This window comes from Elgaria multicarinata, chromosome 6 (genome assembly GCF_023053635.1).
Source record: "Elgaria multicarinata webbii isolate HBS135686 ecotype San Diego chromosome 6, rElgMul1.1.pri, whole genome shotgun sequence".
In the NCBI taxonomy this organism is placed as follows: domain Eukaryota; kingdom Metazoa; phylum Chordata; class Lepidosauria; order Squamata; family Anguidae; genus Elgaria; species Elgaria multicarinata.
Window position 1 is genome coordinate 106,483,615 of NC_086176.1, and position 23,441 is coordinate 106,507,055.

At 44.3% G+C, this 23,441-nt stretch overlaps 1 protein-coding gene across 1 annotated transcript in view; it reads right to left on the reverse strand.

Annotated features, from left to right (window-relative positions):
* The window catches only part of DCC (DCC netrin 1 receptor), a 1,200,544-nt gene that overhangs the window by 595,863 nt on the left and 581,240 nt on the right, over nucleotides 1-23,441 (reverse strand). Inside the window, 2 exon segments of the mRNA XM_063128256.1 lie at nucleotides 6,531-6,667; nucleotides 9,347-9,497. Coding sequence (XP_062984326.1) covers nucleotides 6,531-6,667; nucleotides 9,347-9,497 — 288 coding nt within the window.

Genomic DNA, 23,441 nt, shown 5'->3' on the forward strand with positions numbered 1-23,441 from the left:
ATTATGGTCCCAAGCCGTGTAAGGCTTTATAGGTCAAAATCAGCACCTTGCTCGTTATACTTATATTAGAAAAGGCAGGAGCCACACTACTGTTTTATAGAGGTATTGAAGTGCACTGCAGGATCTACACTACTGCTTTATAGTAGGGGTGTGATCCGCTCCGATTAGGAGCGTAGAAGCAGTAGCGGATTGGCCTGCTCCGCCTTACCCAGAGGCGGAGTAGGAGCGGACCGCGGACCCCTAGAAGCAAGGCGAAGAGAAGCGACCATTTTTCGGAGCTCCTAGTTCAGGCGGAGCGCTCCAGTCGCCATCTTGAAAACATTTCGCCATAGGATTGCATTGCGGCAAATAATCGCGGATAACTACGTTCTTTTTGAAGCTATCGTTCTGGAAATTCTTGTGCTCAGAGAGTCGTGGATGGGGGTCATTTTGAGACCACTCTCACCTCTCTGCGTCGTGCGGGTCGCGTGCTATATTTTTTTGAAAATCGGGTCAACTGCGCGGCTCAAACGGCGTTTTCGGCTTTTCGCCCATAGGATTGCATTGAGGGAAAGACTCGGGCATAACTGGGTTGGTTTTTAAGCTATCGTTCCGAAAATTCTTGTGCACAGAGAGTCGGGATGGGGGTCATTTTGAGACTACTCTCAACTTTCTGCATCATGCGGGTCGCGCGCTAGAAGTTTTTAAAAAATCAGTGGGAAAAATACCTTTTTCAAAGGGCTGAGGGGCAGAGTCAGCTCCCGGTCATGATGATCCCAAAGTTAGAGGAGGGCGTAGGCAAAACAGGTAACTTGGGATTCTGGGAAACTTCTCTTTCTTCATCTGAATGGGCTTTTCCCAGTGTTTTTTAACACAGTAGCCCCACCAAATGCACAAACACAACCTGAAATCATATACTAAGCCAAGAATAAGAGATAGAAACACAGCACTGCTCCCCACCCTAACTTTGGGGAACAACTGAAAAGATGTGGTGCAAGGGGATGAGCTCCCCTAGGGCATCTCATCGTGGACGTGCCCCCACTCTCTCCTGCACTGGAAGGCCATTAGAGCCTTCCAAAGAGAGTAAAACGGTGGAGCAATGCCTATCATGAGTCGAAGTGAGCGTTCATTTCTTAGTGGTGGAGCGATGCCTGTTATGAGTTGAAGTGAGCGTTTGCTTCTTAGAGCTCTCGTGGTGAAGCAATGGCTGTCTTGAGTTGAACTGGCAGCTACTTCCCCCTCCCCCGGGCACGTCCCCCTATTGCTAGTAAAAGACAGATATAGCCTTTTTAAAAAAATTCTTCTTGCTGTTTATTGAGCAACACTGCTGCTTTTAATTCCACCCCTCCTTTGTTTATTTATTGATTTATTCCATTTTATATGCATTACTGGCTTATCCTTGGCTCACTTCCTTATGCCCCCAGAAATGCCAGCTGCATGCCTGCCTGCCTTCCCTCCCTCCTCCCCTGCCCACCTCGCAGGGATGTTGTGTGTGTGTGGCTTTGACTCAGGGGAGAAGTCCTTCCTGCGCTCACTTGGAGTTTTGGAAGTTCCAAATTTTGCAGGTTTAAGCCCCGCCAAAAATCAGGGGATGATGGGATTGCCTTGAGTCTCGGCGTCCATGTGGACACATGGATAAGCTTTCATGGTGCTGAGTTTGAGGTTTCTAACATGCAAATTGATGGAGCTATCAAAAGGGGTGTGAATGGGGTGCCCAATTTTCAAAATTTCCCCCAAAATCAGAGGATGATGGGATTGCCTTGAAACTTGGCATCCATGTGGACACATGGATAAGCTATCATGGTGGTGAGTTTGAGGTTTCTAACGTGCAAATTGACGGAGCTATGGAAAGGGGTGTGAATGGGGTGCCCGATTTTCAAAAATTCGCCAAAAATCAGGGGATGATGGGATTGCTTTGAAACTTGGCGTGCATGTGTACACCCCCATGAGGTGTCATGGTGCCAAACGTGAGGTTTCTAACTTGAACAGAAAAAAAGTTGTATAATTTTTTAGCTTTCAATGCAAGCCTATGGGGGGGGAAAAACGGAGCTCCGGATCCGGATCCGGAGCTCCGAGCGGAGCGGAAGTGGGCGGAGCGGGGGCGGGGCGGAGCGGCCCGATCCGGAAAATGGTGGATCTGCAAGTGAAGCGGAGTGGGGGGTCCGTGCACACCCCTACTTTATAGTGGTACTGAAGTGCACTGACAACTGTTAAGGGCCCATGACACATCTGGAGAAGAGAAGATTGAGAGGAGACATGATAGCACTCTTCAAATACTTAAAAGGTTGTCACACAGAGGAGGGCCAGGATCTCTTCTTGATCCTCCCAGAGTGCAGGACACGGAATAACGGGCTCAAGTTAAAGGAAGCCAGATTCTGGCTGGACATCAGGAAAAACTTCCTAACTGTTAGAGCAGTGCGACGGTGGAATCAGTTACCTAGGGAGGTTGTGGGCTCTCCCACACTAGAGGCCTTCAAGAGGCAGCTGGACAACCATCTGTCAGGGATGCTTTAGGGTGGATTCCTGCATTGAGCAGGGGGTTGGACTCGGTGGCCTTGTAGGCCCCTTCCAACTCTACTATTCTATGATTCTATGATTCTATGATCTACACCTAGCAGGATATAGCACTATGAAAGCGTATGAAAGCGGTATATGGTATATGTCAATGGGCCCCAACAGTTGTCAGTGCACTTCAATACCACTATAAAGCCGTAGTGTGGCTCCTGCCTTTTATATACCACTTTCATAGTGGAATATCCTGCTTGGTGTAGATGAGCCCTTACTCACTCTCTCTCTCATTCTCTCTCTGGGATCTTGTGGGAGGTAGCTGCTGAGACTTTTTGCAATGGCCCAAGTCACAGAAGAAAAGTCACTTGTCCTGTTCTTGATGCATAAAAGGACAGATAGAGTAGAGATGTCCATCTCTGGAATATACGGTTCCTTTTTTTTTTTTTACTCAACAGAGTTACATGGAATATATCACTTATTTTGCATTTGCAAACCGAGCTGTTACCTTTTCCGTGAACTCTAGGGATTTTAATTTTTTTGCACTTTTTTTGCAAGTTCTGCAATTTGGGCAAATTCGCAGCATTTTGCAAAAAATTGGCCATAGTTTGTGCAAATAGCTCACAAATTTGTGCAGATTGCAGAAGCTGCAGGGGGGAAATGTGTGCGAAATGCCCAGAAAATCCATGAACTGACCCAACATGTTGCAGACCAACTTGGGCAGCCCAGCAGAAACCAGATACCCCCAAACAGATTTATTTGACATCTCTAGTAAAGAGATGCGGCATTTTTCCAAGGAATGGCACTTTTGTTGGAAGCATAGGGCACTTTGGAGATGGCTGTGGGAGGTAGAAGTCTCACTAATGGAGAACAGGCATCCATAGCAAGCCACTGGTTCACAGTCATAAGGATCTTAAGGGCTGTCACAGTCCCAACAAATTAAAGCAAGCCCTGGATCTGAGCATTACACTAAACAAAGATTTCTCTCCACAATCATAATATGTTGTGCACATCCCCATTTTTAACTGTATGTGAAGCCAAAAAGAAAAAGGGGATTACAAAACAAAAAATTTTAAGCACAAAATATTTTTGTCATTATGAAACCTTTGGAGCCCATGAAACATTAATGCACCGGAAACTGCAGAGTTGAAAGCCTCTATTATGCATAATTTCTATGACATTGCATTGTGTCTAAATAAAAGGATATTGTTATGCAAGCATCAAATCTCCTCTAATCCAAATAAGGGGTCTATTCGCTAATGAAAGCATTTTTTTATGCTTGCATCTTAAAGCTGCAATGGAAAATAAGCGCTGCATTGATATCATGCTATTGTTTGAGCAAGTATTATCTATGTGGTTCTTTACATCTCGTGGAATACCCCTAAGATAAATCAGTATTGTTCAAATAATTAAAAACAAACTACCTCTCCAAAGTTAATGTTTGTACAATTCAGGATTCCAAGAAAAACTGGCACACTGGTGGAGTCAAGTCTTAGATCAAAGACTTGTGTAATTTTCCATCACATCTCTGTCAAATAATGCACTTACTGGCTAATGAATTATCTAAAGGAAGACAGGATGTTTTGTTCTAGGAAGAAAGCAGGGGCAAAATGCTATACTTTACTGCTCACCAGGTGGTGCAGAAAACAACAGTCTTTCCAATTTTTTCTCAAATACTGTTATTTCTGCATGATAACTGCTGGCACTAAAATGCCACATAACAATTGTGTGATGTGTGATGCCTGCTTATGAGCCCATAGGAAAAAAATGTGTAAGGCTCTTCCTCATGACCAAGGTAATAAACATATACATCTCGATCTGCTATGCAGTCTCTCTCTCTCTCTCTCTCTCTCTCTCTCTCTCTCTCTGTCTCTGGCCTCAGCTAGACCTATGGGTCTAGTGTGACTGAAGGGTAAGGATGTCACAATATTTTTATTGTGAAATCTCCCCCTCTGTTTACACATGGCGCGCGACGGCCTCGGATGAACAGGATGTTGTGCCCGCCATTTTGTTTTGTTTTTAAGAAACAGAAGGAGCACACGAGCGTTCGTGCGCTCAAAGCTAAGGTGTTTTTTTACCAAAAAAACACAAACATATTTCCTCGCTCCTCCCACCCCACGCCCAATGGGCATAGAGCTCCAGAGAAGCTCTGCACCCCGTGTGCGGTTCCCAGCTCCTTGCGAGTAACCGTGAGGAGCCGGGACAAACTGCAAAGCCTGCCCACACGTTCCGTGGTCTCGGGATCATCCCGACACCATGGAAAAAGCAGGCTGAAAGGGTAGGGCCATATCCCAGGAAAAGGGAGGGGTCATCCCTGCCTGCTGACAGGATCCCCTGTGCATCATGTAAACGCACAGGGATGATCCCGGGGATCGCTTCGGTATATCGCCCCATGAGCACCAGGAAACCAAGTAACACTTGAATGGAGAATACAAACCAACAATAAGCTTTAGTAAACCAATCAGCAGTTAGATAGATGGGGATGAACTATGACCACTAACAAGCCAGGATATGGTTAGAGGGGAACAAGGACAAACACTGGCAAAGTAAGGAGCTTATGCTAAAAGATATGAACTAACACACACACACACACAGTAACAACAAACCTAACCAAGAGCACCAGAATTCTAAGGGAGTTATCCAAGGCACTGAACCAAAGTTACAGAAGCAGCCAGAACTCTAAAAGGAACTGTCTAATGTGCTGAACCAAGTGTATAGAACCTGGGATAGCTCTTTTAGTATCCTGGGTGGTGCTGACTGAAACCCAGAATGGATTCACAGCCCTACTAAAATCAGTCACCAGCCTCAACTTCTCTCTCGCTCTCCCTCACTCCCTCTCTCCCTCTCTCCCCTCTCTCCCTTCCCTCTCCTTAACCAGTGGGCTTCCAGGCAAAGAACAGATTGCAATAACCAGGATCTGCAGTGGACGCTTGCAGAAGACTTTGAATTTAGACCAAGGGCTACTTGCAGCCCAAAGGTCATAGGATGCTCACCCTTGCTGTATGATGTGAATGAACGCACACACTTAACATGCAATTTACCCATTCTGAAATTTCCATCCCAATCCTAAATTTTGAACATGTGATGGAACTTTTTGGTGAGGCAGAAATATGAACAGAACCCTGCACGCATATGCTAGAATGTGATATAACATGTAATTGAGCCAGGGTCCACAGATTATTTATGGGCTTAGTAACCAGAAATTATTTCTACAAGTAAGCAAGAGTATAGGGGGGGAAATGCTCTGAATTCATGAAATCTTTCCATCCAGCAAGTAGAAAAAAATAAGAAAAGCTAATAGCTGGTATTGTTCTCCATAAGCTTGTGACCCCTGCAGGTGTCCTTCTGAAATTTAATAATCAGCCCCACTTCTTTGGCAAGCTCCAGCACAGCATAGCAAGTGCTGGTTTATGAAACCTGTGATAAGAAGACTGGGAAACAGTCTTTCCCTCTCTGCCAAGGCAATCCACTCCAGATATTTCTTCTTTCCCTGCAGGTGCTCCCTTTTAGAACCCAGTTCTTGGTTGCTGTTTTGTTGATTTTCCTTTTGTTAACCCATCCTTGTTATAAAGGACTGAGAGAGAGAAAATGCATATTTTGTTCCAAGTTTGAATCCAAACTTCTTTTTTAAATGAAAGTCATGAGAAATAAAAGAGAACCCTTATTTCTACAAAGGTCTCTGAAAACTGGCAAGGCAAACAAAAAGTCTTGTATATAAAACTCTGCAGAGAACAATACCCTTCCAAAAGCATTTTGCGACAACTGAATATCATTATCATCTAAAAACTGAGTTATCAACTACTGACTGAATTCATTAGCGTTCCCCCTATATTCACAACAGGACAAACAGGAAGTTCATGTCTTTTTCTTTTTTGTCTCAGGCCCTTTCAATAAATACAACTGTACTTTTTGTGCTAATTTAGAGGCATGTGAAAATGTTGTTCAACCTCTAAAATAATTAAATCTGATTGAGAAAATGAAATAGACACAGGAAACTCTCTGGATTGAAAAGAGCCCCGCATAAAATAAAGATTCCCTGGACTCACCCAGTACAGATAACTCTGCTGAAGCACTACTGTTCTCATCCTTGTAGGTGACCACACAGGTATACGTCCCGGAATCATCATCCGTTGCATTAGAAATCAGTAAGTTACTGCCAGCCAGCAATGAATACTTTTTGGACCTGGAACACACAAGGTATCTTCACTCAAAATATGACAATAGGCATTGATCCATCCTCTTCATGGCTTTATTTATTTTAGAAGATTTATATTCCACTCTCCCACAGTTAAAATGGCACTCAGCGTTAGGGATTGATGGACTCACTCCTGTCCAGGGTTGCCAGTCGCTCACTGCACTGCGCGGGCCCATCAAATGACCAGCAAGTGCCATGTGGACACCTGTCTACATCCTGAGCTGCCATTTTCGCCCATTTGTATTATTTATTTATTATTGCATGTCTATACTGCCCAATAGCCGGAGCTCTCTGGGCGGTTCACAAAAATTAAAACCATTCAAAGTATAAAACAACAGTATAAAACCATGCTATAAAATACAATATAAAAGCACAACCAGGATAAAATCAGCAGCAGTGAAGAAATACAAATTTAAAACAGCAAAGTTAAAATTAATTTATAGACTGTTAAAATACTGAGAGAATAAAAAGGTCTTCACCTGGCATCTGAAAGAATATAGTGTAGGTCCTTAGGGAGCTCATTCCACAGCCAGGGTGCCACAACAGAGAAGGCCGTCCTCCTAGTAGCCACCTGCCTCACTTCCTTTGGCAGGGGCTCACAGAGAAGGACCCCTGAGGATGACCTTAGGGTCCGGGCAGGTACATATGGGAGGAGGCATTCCTTCAGATAGCTGTAATGTTGTGTAAATGTCCCCTTTGTGGCTGCAATCTACACAACATTACTTTTCCAGAAGGTCCTGAGCCACCATTTTGTCCCAGGGAAAATGTGGGTATCTAACCCCCATTCACGGATCACACAGCACTCGGTGAATGGGATGAGTAAGTGCTACAAGGCCTGCAAATGGGGGTCCAGGCGTTGGGTGGGGGAGGGAGTCCAGTGGACTCCACTCCCATACCAGATGTCTGCATCATCTCTAGTCAGGGTAGCACATATTAATTTAAAAATATACAATATCGAAACATTAAATATCAACAAAATAAGGGATAGTCATAAAAGATAAAGGGCACTTAAAACAACAGAATCAGCATTAGAAAAAATAATAATAAATGAGAAAATTAAAAGCCTGTCTAAATCAAAAGGCCCATTGATGGTGGCAGAGAAAGAAACAAATGGACCTACTGCAGAAGTGGTATAGAAATGCAATACATACATACATACATACATACATACATAAAGTAGCTACAGAGAAGGCTCACTTATAGCTGTTCTGAGGATAAGTGAAGAGTGTCTTTTAGGTAACCTGGACCCAAGACATTTGAGGTTGAATGCATCTTATGAAGATTGAGTGTATCTCCTGAAGTTGCATGCATAGTAGGGAATCCCTCTAGAACTCAAAGAGCCCTTTCTCACTTTCACTTTCACTTGATAGGGATGCCTGGATTTCCCCCATTCCATTTTGTAATACCTCCATGGGTTACCTCCGCTCTACTTTCTGATCTACTTCTTTTCTGATGTTACGTGGCGAATTCTAAATCTCTTGTGCATGTGTGGTTTGCTCTTATAGAAACTACTCCCATTAGTTCCTTCCGTCCCTTCCATGTGTGTGTATAGCAGATAACTCGTAAGTATCGCTTATTGAGTATATGATGATGTACACAATTGCATGCTTGGAAAAAAATCCAAATAAACTGTGAGTAGTACTTTGATGCACGTTTGGGTAGAAGCAAGGAACAGAAAATTGAAAGAAGAGTAGATTGTGCAGACACTGTGCCTTCACATTTCCTTCTGGAAATCCAGTTCAAAATAATGGCAAGTAACCCATGCAATTGAGCTTTTCCAGGTAATTCAGAACAACACAATCTAGGGAGAAATTCAGAGTGAGAGAATTTCATAAGCATCCTCAGTACTCATCAGGACATGAAGTTCATCGTTAATGCAGTTGGTCCTTACATTCAATGGGAGGGCTGTCCCTACTTTCCCATGTGTAGGAGTCCAGCACTAGCCTTGTTCCTCTTAGGGCCCTTTGAATACAATAGTGATGCTTGTAGAATCCAGGGGAACACCAGCCAACATTATTATTTCCTCTCTTTTCAGGGATAGTGCTCTTTTAAGGGACAAATGGACAGACCCAGCAAATCACTGACCCTGTTCAGATGACATGCTAAGCCATGGTGGTTAAGTTAGGGTGACCCTATGAAAAGGAGGACAGGGCTCCTGTATCTTTAACAGTTGTATTGAAAAGGAAATTTCAGCAGGTGTCATTTGTATATATGGAGAACCTGGTGAAATTTCCTCTTCATCACAGCAGTTAAAGCTGCAGGTGCCCTGCCCTCTTCTAAATCTGGTCACTCTAGTATAGCTCCTGCAGCTTCAACTGATGTGATGAAGATGGAATTTCACCAGGTTCTCCATGTATACAAATGACACCTGCTGAAATTTCCTTTTCTATGCAACTGTTAAAGATACAGGAGCCCTGTCCTCCTTTTCATAGGGTCACTCTATTTAAGCATTTTGAGCTAAACATTATGGCTTAGCATGTCGTGTGAACCATTCCTAATCATGGTGGTTACATAACCATGGTTTAAACACGCTCACTAACCATTTGCTACAAAAGGGTTAGTGGCCTAACCATGGCTTAGCATGCTGTCTGAATAGGCTCACAATGTTTTTTTCTTAACCCAACCCCGCCCCCCCAGTGTATTTTTAATAATTCATGGACTAAATACCTGAATGGGATTGTTTCATCTCCTCGGAGCCATGTAAATGTTGGGACCGGATAGCCAGAAACACAGCATTCCAACACAGCATCTTTCCCTTCCACAACCACCACGTTTGATGGTCTCTGCAGAAAAAATTGTTGTCTGTGCAAACCAGGATCTATGAAAGGAAAAGGAATGGTTATTACATAATAATCACACAATTCTTAGTAACAGCAGGAGAGAATGTTTAAAGATTCTCAGCGGGACTCTTCTATATAAATGTGATATATGAAAAAGAGCATAAAATGATATACAAGATAAAAATCCTGACTCCAGAGTAGTGAACAAGAGTTCACCTGCTGAATAGATCTGCAAATCTTAATTAGGTATGGAAGAGAATTTTGCTGGGTTCACATTTTTAATGGGGGCAACCAAATTTGCACTTTCCAGACTAATATTGGGATCAGAACACCGTTATCCTTCAGAATGTGCATCTCTCTCTCTCTCTCTCTCTCTCTCTCTCTCTCTCTCTCTCTTTGATGATACAGTTCACAGCCCAGACAATGAACACAAAAATATGTATATTAGTAAATGTTGCATACAAAAATGTGTTTGTTAGGGGGAAATTGCAAATGAAATTAAATATGAATTTTCATGTGTGTGTTCTTTGAAATTCAAAGACAGATGTGGAATTTAGATGGAATGGACTTATCATTGAACAAATATGAAAATGCCATGGGCCATAAATAGAATGATTCACCCATATATGATCTTAACAGGCATAATAGGCAAAATTGTCAACTAAACCTTTTGTTTATAAACTGGCGGGAGCGAGTTTTAATTGACAAATCTGAGAGTTGGCAAAATGAGTGTGTTACTCGAAAAGGGAATGAAAAAGCAAACGTTCAAAATGGTCTTTCCTCCTAACAATGATTGCTAGTTTTTATTTATTTTGAAACTGTAAGGTCTCTCACAGTTTCTCCAATTTCTAACGATAAATGAGGGTTTGGCGACATGCACATTTATTTAAAATTAAGGGTTGCAAAGAGAGATGGTTATGCAACTAAAACTATTTTAATCAATTGTCAGCCATGATATTGTAGAGAGACCAGAATTTAGAAAGTAGATGGAATATGTCAGCAGGAAGATGAATTGCAGACCCACATTGTCTCCATTTAACATTGATGGCATTTGCTCATAGCAGAGACCGCTAGCAGTCTGTTGTGCCTCCAGAATATGGAGGGGGAAGCGAAACTAAGTGGAACAGAGAAGATTCCAGGCCTCTGCACCAACACCCCAATTTCTCAGATGCTGGACATCAGGAAAAACTTCCTGACTGTTAGAGCAGTACGACAATGGAACCAGTTACCTAGGGAGGTTGTGGGCTCTCCCACACTAGAGGCATTCAAGAGGCAGCTGGACAACCATCTGTCAGGGATGCTTTATGGTGGATTCCTTCATTGGACTAGATGGCCTTATAGGACCCTTCCAACTCTACTTTTCTATGATTCTATGATTCTAAGTAGGGATGAACAGTCTTCTTTTGAGGCTCGGAAAGCTTCTGATGACATAACGAACCCATCTGTCCTCATCAGGATCCTCCATTGGGCACAACAATAGAGGCACTGGAAATTGTGTATTTTCCCCCACTGGTGGATGTAAATGGTGGATGTAAATGGTGGATGTAAAGGCTCCATTCGTGCAAGTGTAAAGGACTGGATGCAATTGGAGAATTGTGCAGTTTCCAGAGCATTTTGCTTTTACTCTTGTGTAAACGGGACCTTTATGGATCCATTTATGCAACAGGGGAAATACGTTATTTCTGGAGACTCCGTTGTTGCACACTATGGAGGCTTTGGACGAGGGTGGTTGGCTGCTGGAGCTCATTGGGCCACATGAAAATTGGTGTGGGCCCACAAACATGCTGCAGGCACCCAACTGGTTCGAAGGGAGCAGACTCAGGTGAATCCATTGGACTCCCAGACCCACTCAGGGACCTGCAACATTACTAATACATTGAGTCCCGGACTTAGTACATACTGAGAACCAGAACTTATTGTTCTCCTAATGCTTCTGGAGCCAAATGTGGATTACTTAAGAAGCACCGCCATTTTGAACATAGCATCTCAAAAGTATGCAGAGAAGTCATTGGTGTCTTTTGTTTGTTTTCTTCTTGCTCCATTAAAAAAATCTCCAAATTTAGAAGTAATTTAGCTCTGTGATTTCATTCCGTCTTTCTTTTAACATTCAACAGTAGACAAGCAATCATTCTAAATACAGCTAACACTACCATCTTTCTATAAACAAATAGTTCAAAACTGAAGGAAGTGTCTCCTCCCAGATGTATAATGGGTTCCCCCCTCCTGATTAACATCAAGTTCTGTGTAATTATCATTAAAACTTTTCTGTTCTTTACATTGCGAATTGCCTTAATGAATGCTGTTACAACAGAAAAACCCAGCAAGGGGGGAGAGGGGGAAAAACCGTAAACTATCAATTCTTTTAATTAAATCAAGGGTAAGTTTTACAGCAGTGCAATAAAATGTTGAAAAGATTTGGGAGGATTTTAATCTGCAATCAAATTGAAGCCAAATAATTGGAGCCCATTTTTAAATTTGTCTTCTGCTGGGTAATACTGTAATGCCTTTCCTTCTTTCTTTCTTTCTTTCTTTCTTTCTTTCTTTCTTTCTTTCTTTCTTTCTTTCAAACCCAGAGTTTGGCTCAGATAAATGGATCACACTTAGTAGGAGGGACTCATTTGTCACCACTTGCTTTGAGTCACACTGCACAGAAGCGTGAAAGTTGAAGGAGTCATTCAATACAACCATTTATTTTGCTAGAGAAACAACGCCACCGTCTTGCGGTCCTGAATTACTTTCGGCTACAGTGAATCAGTTGGGTTTGGTTCAGCAGAAGGCGAACTATCTTGTCGCATTTGCAATTTCCATTGAATCACAACCGACAAATATCACATATCGGGCCAGCGCAAATTTGATTCCATTGTTAGCAAAGCAGTTTCTCATGCTACCAATTGTGGAAGAGAGATAATATGACACTCATGAGACAGCATGCCTCATACCCACCATTCCTAAATGTGATTGAAAGGAGGAACCAATCACCTCCCACACTGTCCTGTGTAAACCTGAGGGCCATCTACTGCTGTTCATTCTGAGCAACAAGCTAACTGTAGAACTCAATAGGATTTCTTGGGTGCCTTCGTGGCTTGCTCAGTTTCTTTATCATGGTACAGAGGTAGGTGAACTGGAAAAAGTCACTTTCCTTGGGAACCAAACCAGCCAGGGCAGGAGGTGGGGCCAACTTTTTCCATTTTGTTTTTGTTCCGTTTTGTCTCCCACCCATAAATCAACCACAATGTGAAGAATTAACTCCTCAGAGAGGATAAGGCTATCAATGGCTACTACTCATTATGGCCTTATCACAGGCCACAGGCCACTGCAGGCTTGCTGTTAGGAAACATGAGTTGGAAGGCGTTATTGTGCTCATGACTTGCTTGTGGGTTTCCCATAAGCATCTGCTTGACCAATGTGGCTAACAGAACACTGGACTGAATACGCTACCTCCAGAGCTCACATTGTTTCAAGAGCTATTTGGGGGAGGGTGTGTTGGGAAAACAAGTGAGGACGATCCAGTAAATCTCAATGTCATGCCCTGCATAGAGATGGAGTCAGGAGATGAGGAGGAGGTGGCAGAGGCTGGACCTAGTACCGAGAAGCCCAGCTCAGGTAGTGAGGAGGCTGGACTGGCAGAGACTGTGGCAGAGCCTCAGGGAGAAGAGCCAAGGCCAGCTGGGACCTCTGCTAGCTCTGAGGGCCTGATGCCAGCAAAGACTATGGAGGAGCCGCAGAGGTCTGAGGAGGAGGCGGAGAAGCCTGGTTTTAGCCAGTTGCGGGCGGAGAACGCCAGTCTTGCCGCCTCCACCAGAAACGCCAGGCAATTAGGGATCAGCTGAGAGACCATGACTCAGCACTCTGACTGAGCATAAAAGCGCAGCCGTGAGCCATGCAAAGTGGTCAGAGATTATCTGAGCATTCTGGCAGAAGCCTTTGCTCTTGTGACCTCGTGCCTTGTTCCTGAACACCTGGATTCTGATTCCTGTCTTGATTCCTGGACCCCGTGACCACGTCTGCCTACTCTGGATTCCTGCTTCGACCTTGGACCAGTTTGTGACTACGTCTTGCCTGTTGTTGCCCCGGACTCTGGACTGTGTTACTGGTTTGTCGCTGACTGTTGGCTGTGTTTGAACTTGGACTGCATTATCGAATCTCCTCTTTGCCACGCTCCCTTGACTTTGGACTGGACATTGACTATTCTACAAGCCTGCTCCTTGAACTGTTCCTGTTCCTTGACTTTTGCAGTCAAACCCCCATTTTCCCCTCCTTTCCCTGCACTGTTTAGCTTCTGTAAATAAACACCTTCGTTGCCTAGCTACCGGCTGGTCTTATCCTTCTTTGTCAAGCCATTTGGCGGCTTTTCCGGACACTCAACCCCCCTCCATGTCCTGCAGATCGGGAAGCTCGGAGGACAGCAACAAGGCAGAGGGCCTTTTCTGGGGTGGCCCCCCAATTGTGGAACAATCTCCCTGATGAGGCCCACCTGGCGCCAACATTGTTATCTTTTCAGCACCAGGACTTTTCTCTTCTCCCAGGCATTTAGCAATGTGTAATTAGCCTGCGTTTGTTTTTGTATGTTTTTGTGGTTTAAAATTTTGTATATTGTTTTTAAGTGTTTTTATCTGATGTAAACCACCCAGAGAGCTTTGGATATGGGGCGGTATACAAATAATAATAATAATAATAATAATAATAATAATAATAATAATAATAAATGCCACCGCTCATTGGCAATCTGCTTGGCAATCAGGCAGATGATACTAATGATAAGGAAGAGGGAGATGTGGAGCAGCAGGTGATGATAATCCTGGTAAGAGAAGAGTAGACTCATTTAGGGAGAAGGGACACGCAGGGTATCTTGCTGAAGGACCCTCCAAAACCTGGAGCCAGCACCACAAGTAAGATGTGAATTAGGCTGTAGGTCACACACTCAGAATGATAAAAGGGTCATTAGTAAAAAATATTCAATTCTGCCTTGAAAAACAGTGAGTTATTAAGATCAAGAAAAGACACAAAGCACAATCAAGGTGAAAGGGAGAGACTAGGCATGACTAGGGTGACCGTATGGAAAGGAGGACAGGGCTCCTGTATCTTTAACAGTTGTCTACAGAAGGGAATTTCAGCAGGTGTCATTTCTATGCATGCAGCACCTGGTGAAACGCCCTTTTCATCACAACAATATAGCTGCAGAAGCCCTGCCTTCTTTTATATCTGGTCAATCTAGCTAAATCAGGCAGGGTTCCTGCAGCTTTAACTTTTGTGATGAAGAGTGACATCTGCTTAAATTCCCCTTTCAATGCAACTGTTAAAAATACAAGAGCCCTGTCCACCTTTTTATATGGCCACTTTATGCGACATGACACAATTAGAGATCGATGGTATGGCTGGAAAGAGGATGTGCTATTAACACTCTCTGAAATCATCTGAAATACCTTGGCTTGTTTTTCTGAACCAATCCAAACTCAGCCCCACTCCAACCTCCCACCCCCAATCTTCCAAACAACCTTTCTCCTCTTTAAAAAGCCTTACCTATCCAACTGACGGCAGCAACAGCGGCTGCAGTAGTAGCTCTGACCTGAGGGTAAGGTAAGAGGGAGGATTTTCCATTCCCCCTTCCTCCTCCAGCCTTCTACTGGTGCACCAAAATGAAAAACAAAACAAAACCCAACTGCTGGGAATTATAGATTTTCTCAAAGAAGCAAGAAGCCTTGTAAAAACTGCAGCTCCCAAGGGAAATCGAAAGGTTTTGTTCTGATGCAATAGTAGCATGTTGCAGGGAGATTATGGGCTCATCTACACCAAGCAGGATATTCCACTATGAAAGTGATATGAAAGCGGTATATAAAAGGCAGGAGCCACACTACTGCTTTATAGTGATACTGAATTGCACTGACAACTGGTGGGGACCATGACACAACTACACCAAGCAGGATATAGCACTATGAAAGTGGTATGAAAGTGGTATATGGTATGTGTCAGTGCACTTCCATACCGCTATAAAGCAGTAGTGTGGCTCCTGCATTTTATATACCGCTTTCATACCACTTTCATAGTGGAATAACTGCTTGGTGTAGATGAGCCCCAACTCATGACTGCAGCTATTATCATCCCAATAACACGGAGGAAGGTAGTTTGGGGTTGAAACTAGATGAGTGGGAGACGGTTTGGTTAAACTGGGAATCTTCCTCCAACCCAAATTGGAAACTGAGCCACCGAAAAAGAGAGAGGCTTTTATCTCTTGCTTTTATTAGGGGTGAATCTTAATACCCCGTCCCCTCCGAAAAGGTGATTTCCTAGACATCAGTTCAGTGATGTTCTACAGTTTCATCAGCATCTCTAGGCACATGACCAGGCGATAGATGTCTAGCAAAATCTTAATCTAACAGCTAGGGGATATGTATTTAACATCCACCTGGCACATAATCAAGAACTGATTACAAGATCACTAGATTTTATTTGGGCTATGATAGAGACGGATATAAAAGCACCAGTTTACACAGACTCTGCCTGAATTATAGTAAATGGAAGACAGCTTCACCACACATAAAATAAAAAATGGCATTTTAATTTTTCAAAAGACTACCATGAGAATGTTACAAACAGATTTTTTGACATGACTGTGTGTGTGGGTTGAAAATAGATAGATAGATTTAAGAAAAGAGTATGTCATAGGCTATTAGGTATGGGGATTTGTGAATTGGCAAAACTCAAGCTTATCAAAGTTCTCCAAATCCCATCTAGAAGCTCATTCTGACTCAAGTCTGAATCAGATTGTAAGCATTCTTTTTTCTTTTATTTATTTATTATTTATTATTTATTTAGAATATTTATATACCGCTCCCCATTGAAAAATTTCAGAGCGGTGTACAAGGTAAAATGAAAATAAAAACAGAATATAAACAGTTAAAACAAAATTTAAAAGAAGCAATAACAGTAATCCAAGGCTGCATGTTAGAGAAGGGTTTCTTGGAATAAAGATGTTTTCAGGAGGCGCCGAAAGGAGTACAAGGTTGGTGCTTGCCTGACCTCCAGAGGCCGGGAATTCCACAGGAGGGGCGCCACCACGCTGAAGGCTCTTCCCCTGGTAGATTCCAGTCGGAGGATGGATCTGTGTGGAACCACCAGGAGCAGGCCCTTGGATGACCTCAGTGACCGGGCAGGTTGGTTAGGGAGAAGGCGCTTTCTCAGGTATCCTGGTCCCAAGTTGTTTAGGGGTTTGTACACAAGTACAAGAACCTTAAACCTGGCCCGGTAGCGAATAGGCAGCCAGTGCAGTTCCCTCAGCAGAGGAGTTACATGCTGGAAAGGGGCAGCTCCAGACAACAGCCGAGCTGCAGCATTCTGCACTAGCTCCAGCTTCCGGAGCAGCTTCAAGGGCTGCCCCACATAGAGCGCATTGCAGTAATCCAGTCTTGAGGTTACCAATGCCTGTACCACCGTGGTCAAGCTATCCCTCATCAAAATCATTTTCACATCAAAATCCATCTGTATCGACACACGTATTTTTTTTTCCAAATGCATGCAGCAGTTGTGCACATCATTGAAATGTACGGATTCATCTCCCATTGATTAAAGCACATTTCCAAAAGTACACCTTTCTTCATGCACATTTCTCAGATGTACACATGCTCCCAAATGCATGATTTTGGGTCTATGGCTCACACTGCAAGCTTGGAAATGTACAGAGTTTGATCACAGTTTGTGTCTGAGTCTGGGTTTGGTCCAAAAACTATGTACTGGGTAAATTCTGATTAACATTGAATGGAAAGAATTCCTCATACTACATCCCTAATCAGATAGAAATGTGATTAAGCGTGGAATCCTATGGTCACTGGGAGGGCATCTCAGGAGCCCTAAGGGATACATCCAACATCTACTCACACAACAGGACTTCTCCTCCCACCTCTACTCCGCATGTGCCTCCTAAATCTGCTGTGGAGGGTCTGCCAACCCTCTGGATCAGTTTTGAGGTGTGTGTGATCTGCAGGACATGGAGGGGGTTGAGATTTACAGGATCATCTTCACTTGCTTCCCCAACACACCCTCCCCCAAATAGCTCCTGAAACAATGGCTCTTTCTACATCTAAGGATTATCCCAGGAAAACGGAGGGGTTGTCCCTGCCTGCTCCTGGGATCCCAGGATGATCCCAGGGAAAAAGGCAGGTGTAGAAACAGTCAATGTGAGCCCTTGACCTAGTGTATTCAGTCCAGCGGTCTGTTAGCCACAGTGGTCAAGCAGATGCTTATGGGAAACCCACAAGCATGTTGTTAGCGCAGTAATGCCTTCCAACTCATGCGCCCCAACAACAAGCCTGCAGAGGACTGCAGCCTGTGATAAGGCCATAATGAATCATAGAATCATAGAATCATAGAATAGCAGAGTTGGAAGGGGCCCATAAGGCCATCGAGTCCAACCCCCTGCTCAATGCAGGAATCCACCCTAAAGCATCCCTGACAGATGGTTGTCCAGCTGCCTCTTGAAGGCCTCTAGTGTGGGAGAGCCCACAACCTCCCTAGGTAACTGATTCCACCATCGCACTGCTCTAACAGTCAGGAAGTTTTTCCTGATGTCCAGCCGGAATCTGGCTTCCTTTAACTTGAGCCCGTTATTCCGTGTCCTGCACTCTGGGAGGATCGAGAAGAGATCCTGGCCCTCCTCTGTGTGACAACCTTTTAAGTATTTGAAGAGTGCTATCATGTCTCCCCGCAATCTTCTCTTCTCCAGGCTAAACATGCCCAGTTCTTTCAGTCTCTCTTCATAGGGCTTTGTTTCCAGACCCCTGATCATCCTGGTTGCCCTCCTCTGAACACGCTCCAGATTGTCTGCGTCCTTCTTGAATTGTGGAGCCCAGAACTGGACACAATACTCTAGATGAGGCCTAACCAGGGCCGAATAGAGAGGAACCAGTACCTCACGTGATTTGGAAGCTATACTTCTATTAATGCAGCCCAAAATAGCATTGGCCTTTCTTGCAGCCATATCGCACTGTTGGCTCATATTCAGCTTGTGATCTACAACAATTCCAAGATCTTTCTCGTTTGTAGTATTGCTGAGCCAAGTGTCCCCCATCTTGTAACTGTGCCTTTGGTTTCTATTCCCTAAATGTAGAACGTGGCATTTATCCCTATTAAATTTTATTCTGTTGTTTTCAGCCCAGCACTCCAGCCTATCAAGATCACTTTGAAGTTTGTTTCTGTCTTCCAGAAGTAGAGTAGTAGCCATTGATAGCCTTATCCTCTGTGAGGAGTTAATTCCTCACATGGTGGTTAATGGATGGGTGGGAGACAAAATGGAACAAAAACAAAATAGAAAAAGTTGCCCCCACCTCCCAAATTAGTAGTGCTTTGGATGTAGTGGTTACTCTCCCATCACTAGTAAAGGATGCTGACTGCATGTCAGAAAAAAGATAGCACATCGAATTAAATTAGTGAAAGTTGGAATCCAGTGACCGGGTATCTTTCAAGCCATCCTGTTAGCAATGATAACTTATGCAGGAACTATACTACTGCTTTATAGTGGTAGGAAAGTGCACTGACAACTGTTGGGGCCCATGACACATCTTCACCAAGCAGGATACAGCACTATGAAAGCGGTATTAAAGCGGTATATGGTATGTGTCAATGGGCCCCAACAGTTGTCAGGACACTTCAATACAGCTATAAAGCAGTAGTGTGGCTCCTGCCTTTAAATGCCATTTCCATACCACTTTCACAGTGGAATATCCTGCTTGGTGTAGATGAGCCCTTAGTCTGAGAGCTCCAACAGACAAGTGTTTTATTGCATGCTTGTTACTGGGCACTCACAGATTTTTGCGGGTCCCTCTCACAATGTTGTCTGCCTCCCGCACACCTCCTGCCCCTTCTGGTCTTCTTTCCATGACAAAATAAGACCCCATTCAATCCGATAGTTTTTTGAAGCGAAATGTCCCACCATTTCCTGCTGTGTGCAGGAAAAGCAGTGTGATGAAAGCACCCACGTGGTCTTTGTTTACTTCCTCTTCTGCGTGTGAAAGAAAGAGGAAGCTGCCGTCCCTGAAGCACGATTCGCTTTGCAGCTGGACGTGGGGCTGAACTGGGAGGCTGCACTGCTCCCTGGGGAAGGACCTTGCTGATTGAAGTTAGCCAAGCAGAAGGGGAGGAACTCCACGCAAGAGACGGTGGAAACTCTTTCTCCGGTTCCCCCCACCTCCCCATGCTGTCTTTTTCGACTGCCATTGGCGACCCAGGAATGAATGTTACATTCACCTCCTGTCTTGCCCACTGACACTGCCCCTGCCTCTTTTTCCCCCTTTTGCCATGAGTGGGGCCAGCTTTGGCAGCATTCGCAGTAGAGCCCATTACTTCCTCCTTCTTCTCCGTGATGTCATCCCTGTGAAGGAAGAGGAAGTACTATGGAACAGCAGTGGGGGGAAGCAATGGTAGGGAAATGTGATTCCCACCCCTGCCCCCCGTCTGATGATCCCCTGAGTGACGGCTGCTGAATGCATTTTTTAATTAATGAACTAAGGCTGGGTTTCCTAACAACCACTATAGAAGGAAGGCATTTTTCAAGATAGTTTTGTAAGTAGTTTCTTTTTTTTAAAAAAAAGGGGGACACTTGAAAGAATAAAAGCCAACATCAATCTCTCACTTTTCACCCCAGTATGATAGTGAGGAAAGTGGAGATTTGAATTTGTGCTGAAATTTGAGAAGCACTTGATATTATGTGAATTAAGATATTTAATGCTCAGTTTCACGTCAACATACAGAAACTTAGGTACAAGGGGAAAGACCTCCCTTTTATCACCACTTCTGAACAAGACATATCATTATTCCTTTGATATTGCAACATGACCAAGTATGGAGTAAATCAAATTTTGAGAAACTCTTGGTACGAGATAATATAAAAAGAAAAATTAGAATATTTTATAAGGGGAGCTGGGTCCCTTGGTAATTTATATGTGCCAGATTAAATTGAAGAATAATTAGAACTTTGCTGTTTCTAAAGACATCTCAAGTAATAGCCCCTCAAAAGTAATGTGTATAACTCTGAAGGAAGCAAATCACATCCAGGGCCTTGCTAGATGGAGGTTTAGCCCAGTGCTCGCCCTGGGCTCGCCCCTGTGCATCCAGATGACACACAGGGGATCCCGGGGTCAGGCAGGGGTGAAATCTCCCTGGGCCCGGGGTAATTGAAACCCCTTTTACCCTGTTTTTTTTCCCACGGTCCCGGCCTTAGGTCGGGCTGCGGCCGGAACCGCGGGCTTGTGGACCGTTCCGCCGCTTTTTCTGGCTACTGCATTTACGTGCGAGTAGCCAGGAAAAGCGGTGGACAGGCCACAGCGCTCCCGCACCCCCCCGTCCCCTGATTCCCCTCCACCTCCCCTGGCCTCCAATCCCCCCCTCTCCTCCCCATGTCCCCACCTGCTGTTTGCCGCCACAGCCGATGTCCCAAGCTACTCTGTGCCGCTGCTGCTGCCAATGATGATGATGTCCCTAGCTGGCGTTTCCTGCTGGCGTCATGTCCCCCGGCCTGCAGGCATCACAGGCCGGGGGACAGACAGCAGGAAACTCCAGCTGGGGACATCGTCGTCATAGGCGGCGGCATAGAGCGACTTGGGACATCGGTAGTGGCGGCACAGAGCGGCTTGGGACATCGGCGGCGGCAGCAAACAGCAGGTGGGGACATGGGGGAGAGGGGGGGATCGGAGGCCAGGGGAGGTGGGGGGGCTTTTAAATATATATATATATATATATATATATATATATATATATTTACCTGGCCGTTGGTGCGCTCCTGTGCACATGGTCGCTTTAAGGGGGGGAATGGCGGACGCGATGGGGCTTCCCTCAGCCCCATCACGCCTCCGGTGTAGATGGGGCTGACAGGCCACGCTACTTTTATTTATTTATTTATTTATTTAAAGCATTTTTATAGAGCCGCCTCACCATTTCTGGCATCGAGGTGCTTTACAATAACATATAAAACAATTCCATTAAAACCCTCAACCCACATTAAGACAATTCCATTTAGAACCATTTAAAACCCTCACCCTCAAACCATTAAAAACCCTCAACCCCAATTTAAACCTTCTAGCGCGGCCTGGCCCCTCCTCACGGTCGGATTCGGCAGTAGGTCTAGCAAGGCCCCCAGTTTTGCCCTCGTAGATTGTCAAGTCAATAATTCTGCTTTGTTTTCTGAATTATTTTTTTCTGTATGTGTACAGATCACAGTGAGAATCTCCAGTTTCTATCTCAGAAAACTGAGAAGCAACCCCCTGAGGAAGGCCTGCTTTCATCTGGATCACTTGTCCCCACTGACACCCAAGCTTCAGCCCTTTCTCTCTCTGCCCCCACTGGCCACGGGATTTAACTTTGCTGTCCATCCTCCTCCATTAGAGCCAAGATTTAAAATTAAGATTATGGTGGCTCTGAATTTTTCATAGATCTATGGTGATAAACTACGGTGGCTGTAAAGGGTCATTTCCATAGTTGGTGTCCATAAATGTATGAAAACTACAGAGCCCCCACTTAATTTTAAACCACTCTTCTAATGCAGGAGGATGGACAGGTGATGGCTCTGGGTCCAGGACAGAGCAAGTAGGGAGGGAGGGAATGGGGAATCCAATAGACTGCCGGTTGGCCTTGCATCCAGCTTTCCTGAACTTTGCTTTGGATTAGGTTCACAAGCAAGATGGCCCAGCCCCGAAGCATCTTGAGTAAAAGCAGGGCCATTTCGTAGGCTCCAATATGGCCTCTGTGCTGAATCATGTGTGTGAGAGAGTGTGTGTGTGCTGTGAACACAATGTACTCTCAAGGATCACACAATGTACTCTCAAGGATCACACAATGTACCCTCAAGTCCTCAATTCCTACTTTGCCTCGGTCTTCTCCCAAAAGCTGGTCTATGACCCCCCTGGAAAAAGTGAAGCAGAAGTTGAGGGGGCAGGATTGCAGTTTGAGATTGATAAACAAATGGCCAAAGAACACCTAATTTCCTTGAATGAGTTCAAATCTCCAGGGCCCGATGAACTGCATCCAAGAGTAATGAAGGAGCTAGCGGAAGAACTCTCAGAACCTTTGTCTATTATCTTTGCAAATCATGGAAGACGGGTGAGGTGCCGGACGACTGGAGGAGGGCTAACGTTGTCCCTATCTTCAAAAAGGGCAAAAAGGAGGAACCTGGGAACTACAGACCAGTCAGGCTGACATCCATTCCTGGGAAAATTCTGGAGCAGATTATCAAGAAGTCAATCTGTAAACACCTTGAAATCAATGCAGTGATTATTAGAAGCCAACATGGATTTGTCAGGAACAAATCCTGTCAGACTAATTTGATCTCATTTTTTGATAGGATAACCTCCCTTGTGGACTGTGGGAATGCTGTGGATGTCATATATCTTGACTTCAGCAAAGCTTTTGACAAAGTACCACATGACATTCTGATTAACAAACTAGCTAAAAGTGGGCTAGATGGAACAACTATTAGGTGGATCCACAGTTGGCTACAGAATCGGACTCAAAGAGTACTTATCAATGGAACCTTCTCAAACTGGGGAGAGGCAACGAGTGGGGTGCCGCAGGGCTCAGTCCTGGGCCCAGTGCTCTTCAACATTTTTATTAATGATTTGGACGAGGAGGTGCAGGGAACGCTGATCAAATTTGCAGATGACACAAAATTGGGTGGGATAGCTAATACCCTGGAAGACAGAAACAAACTTCAAAGTGATCTTGATAGGCTGGAGTGCTGGGCTGAAAACAACAAAATGAAATTTAATAGGGATAAATGCCAAGTTCTACATTTAGGGAATAGAAACCAAATGCACAGTTACAAGATGGGAGAGACTTGGCTCAGCAATACTATAAACGAGAAAGATCTTGGAATTGTTGTAGATCACAAGCTGAATATGAGCCAACAGTGTGATATGGCTGCAAGAAAGGCAAATGCTATTTTGGGCTGCATTAATAGAAGTATAGCTTCCAAATCACGTGAGGTACTGGTTCCTCTCTAT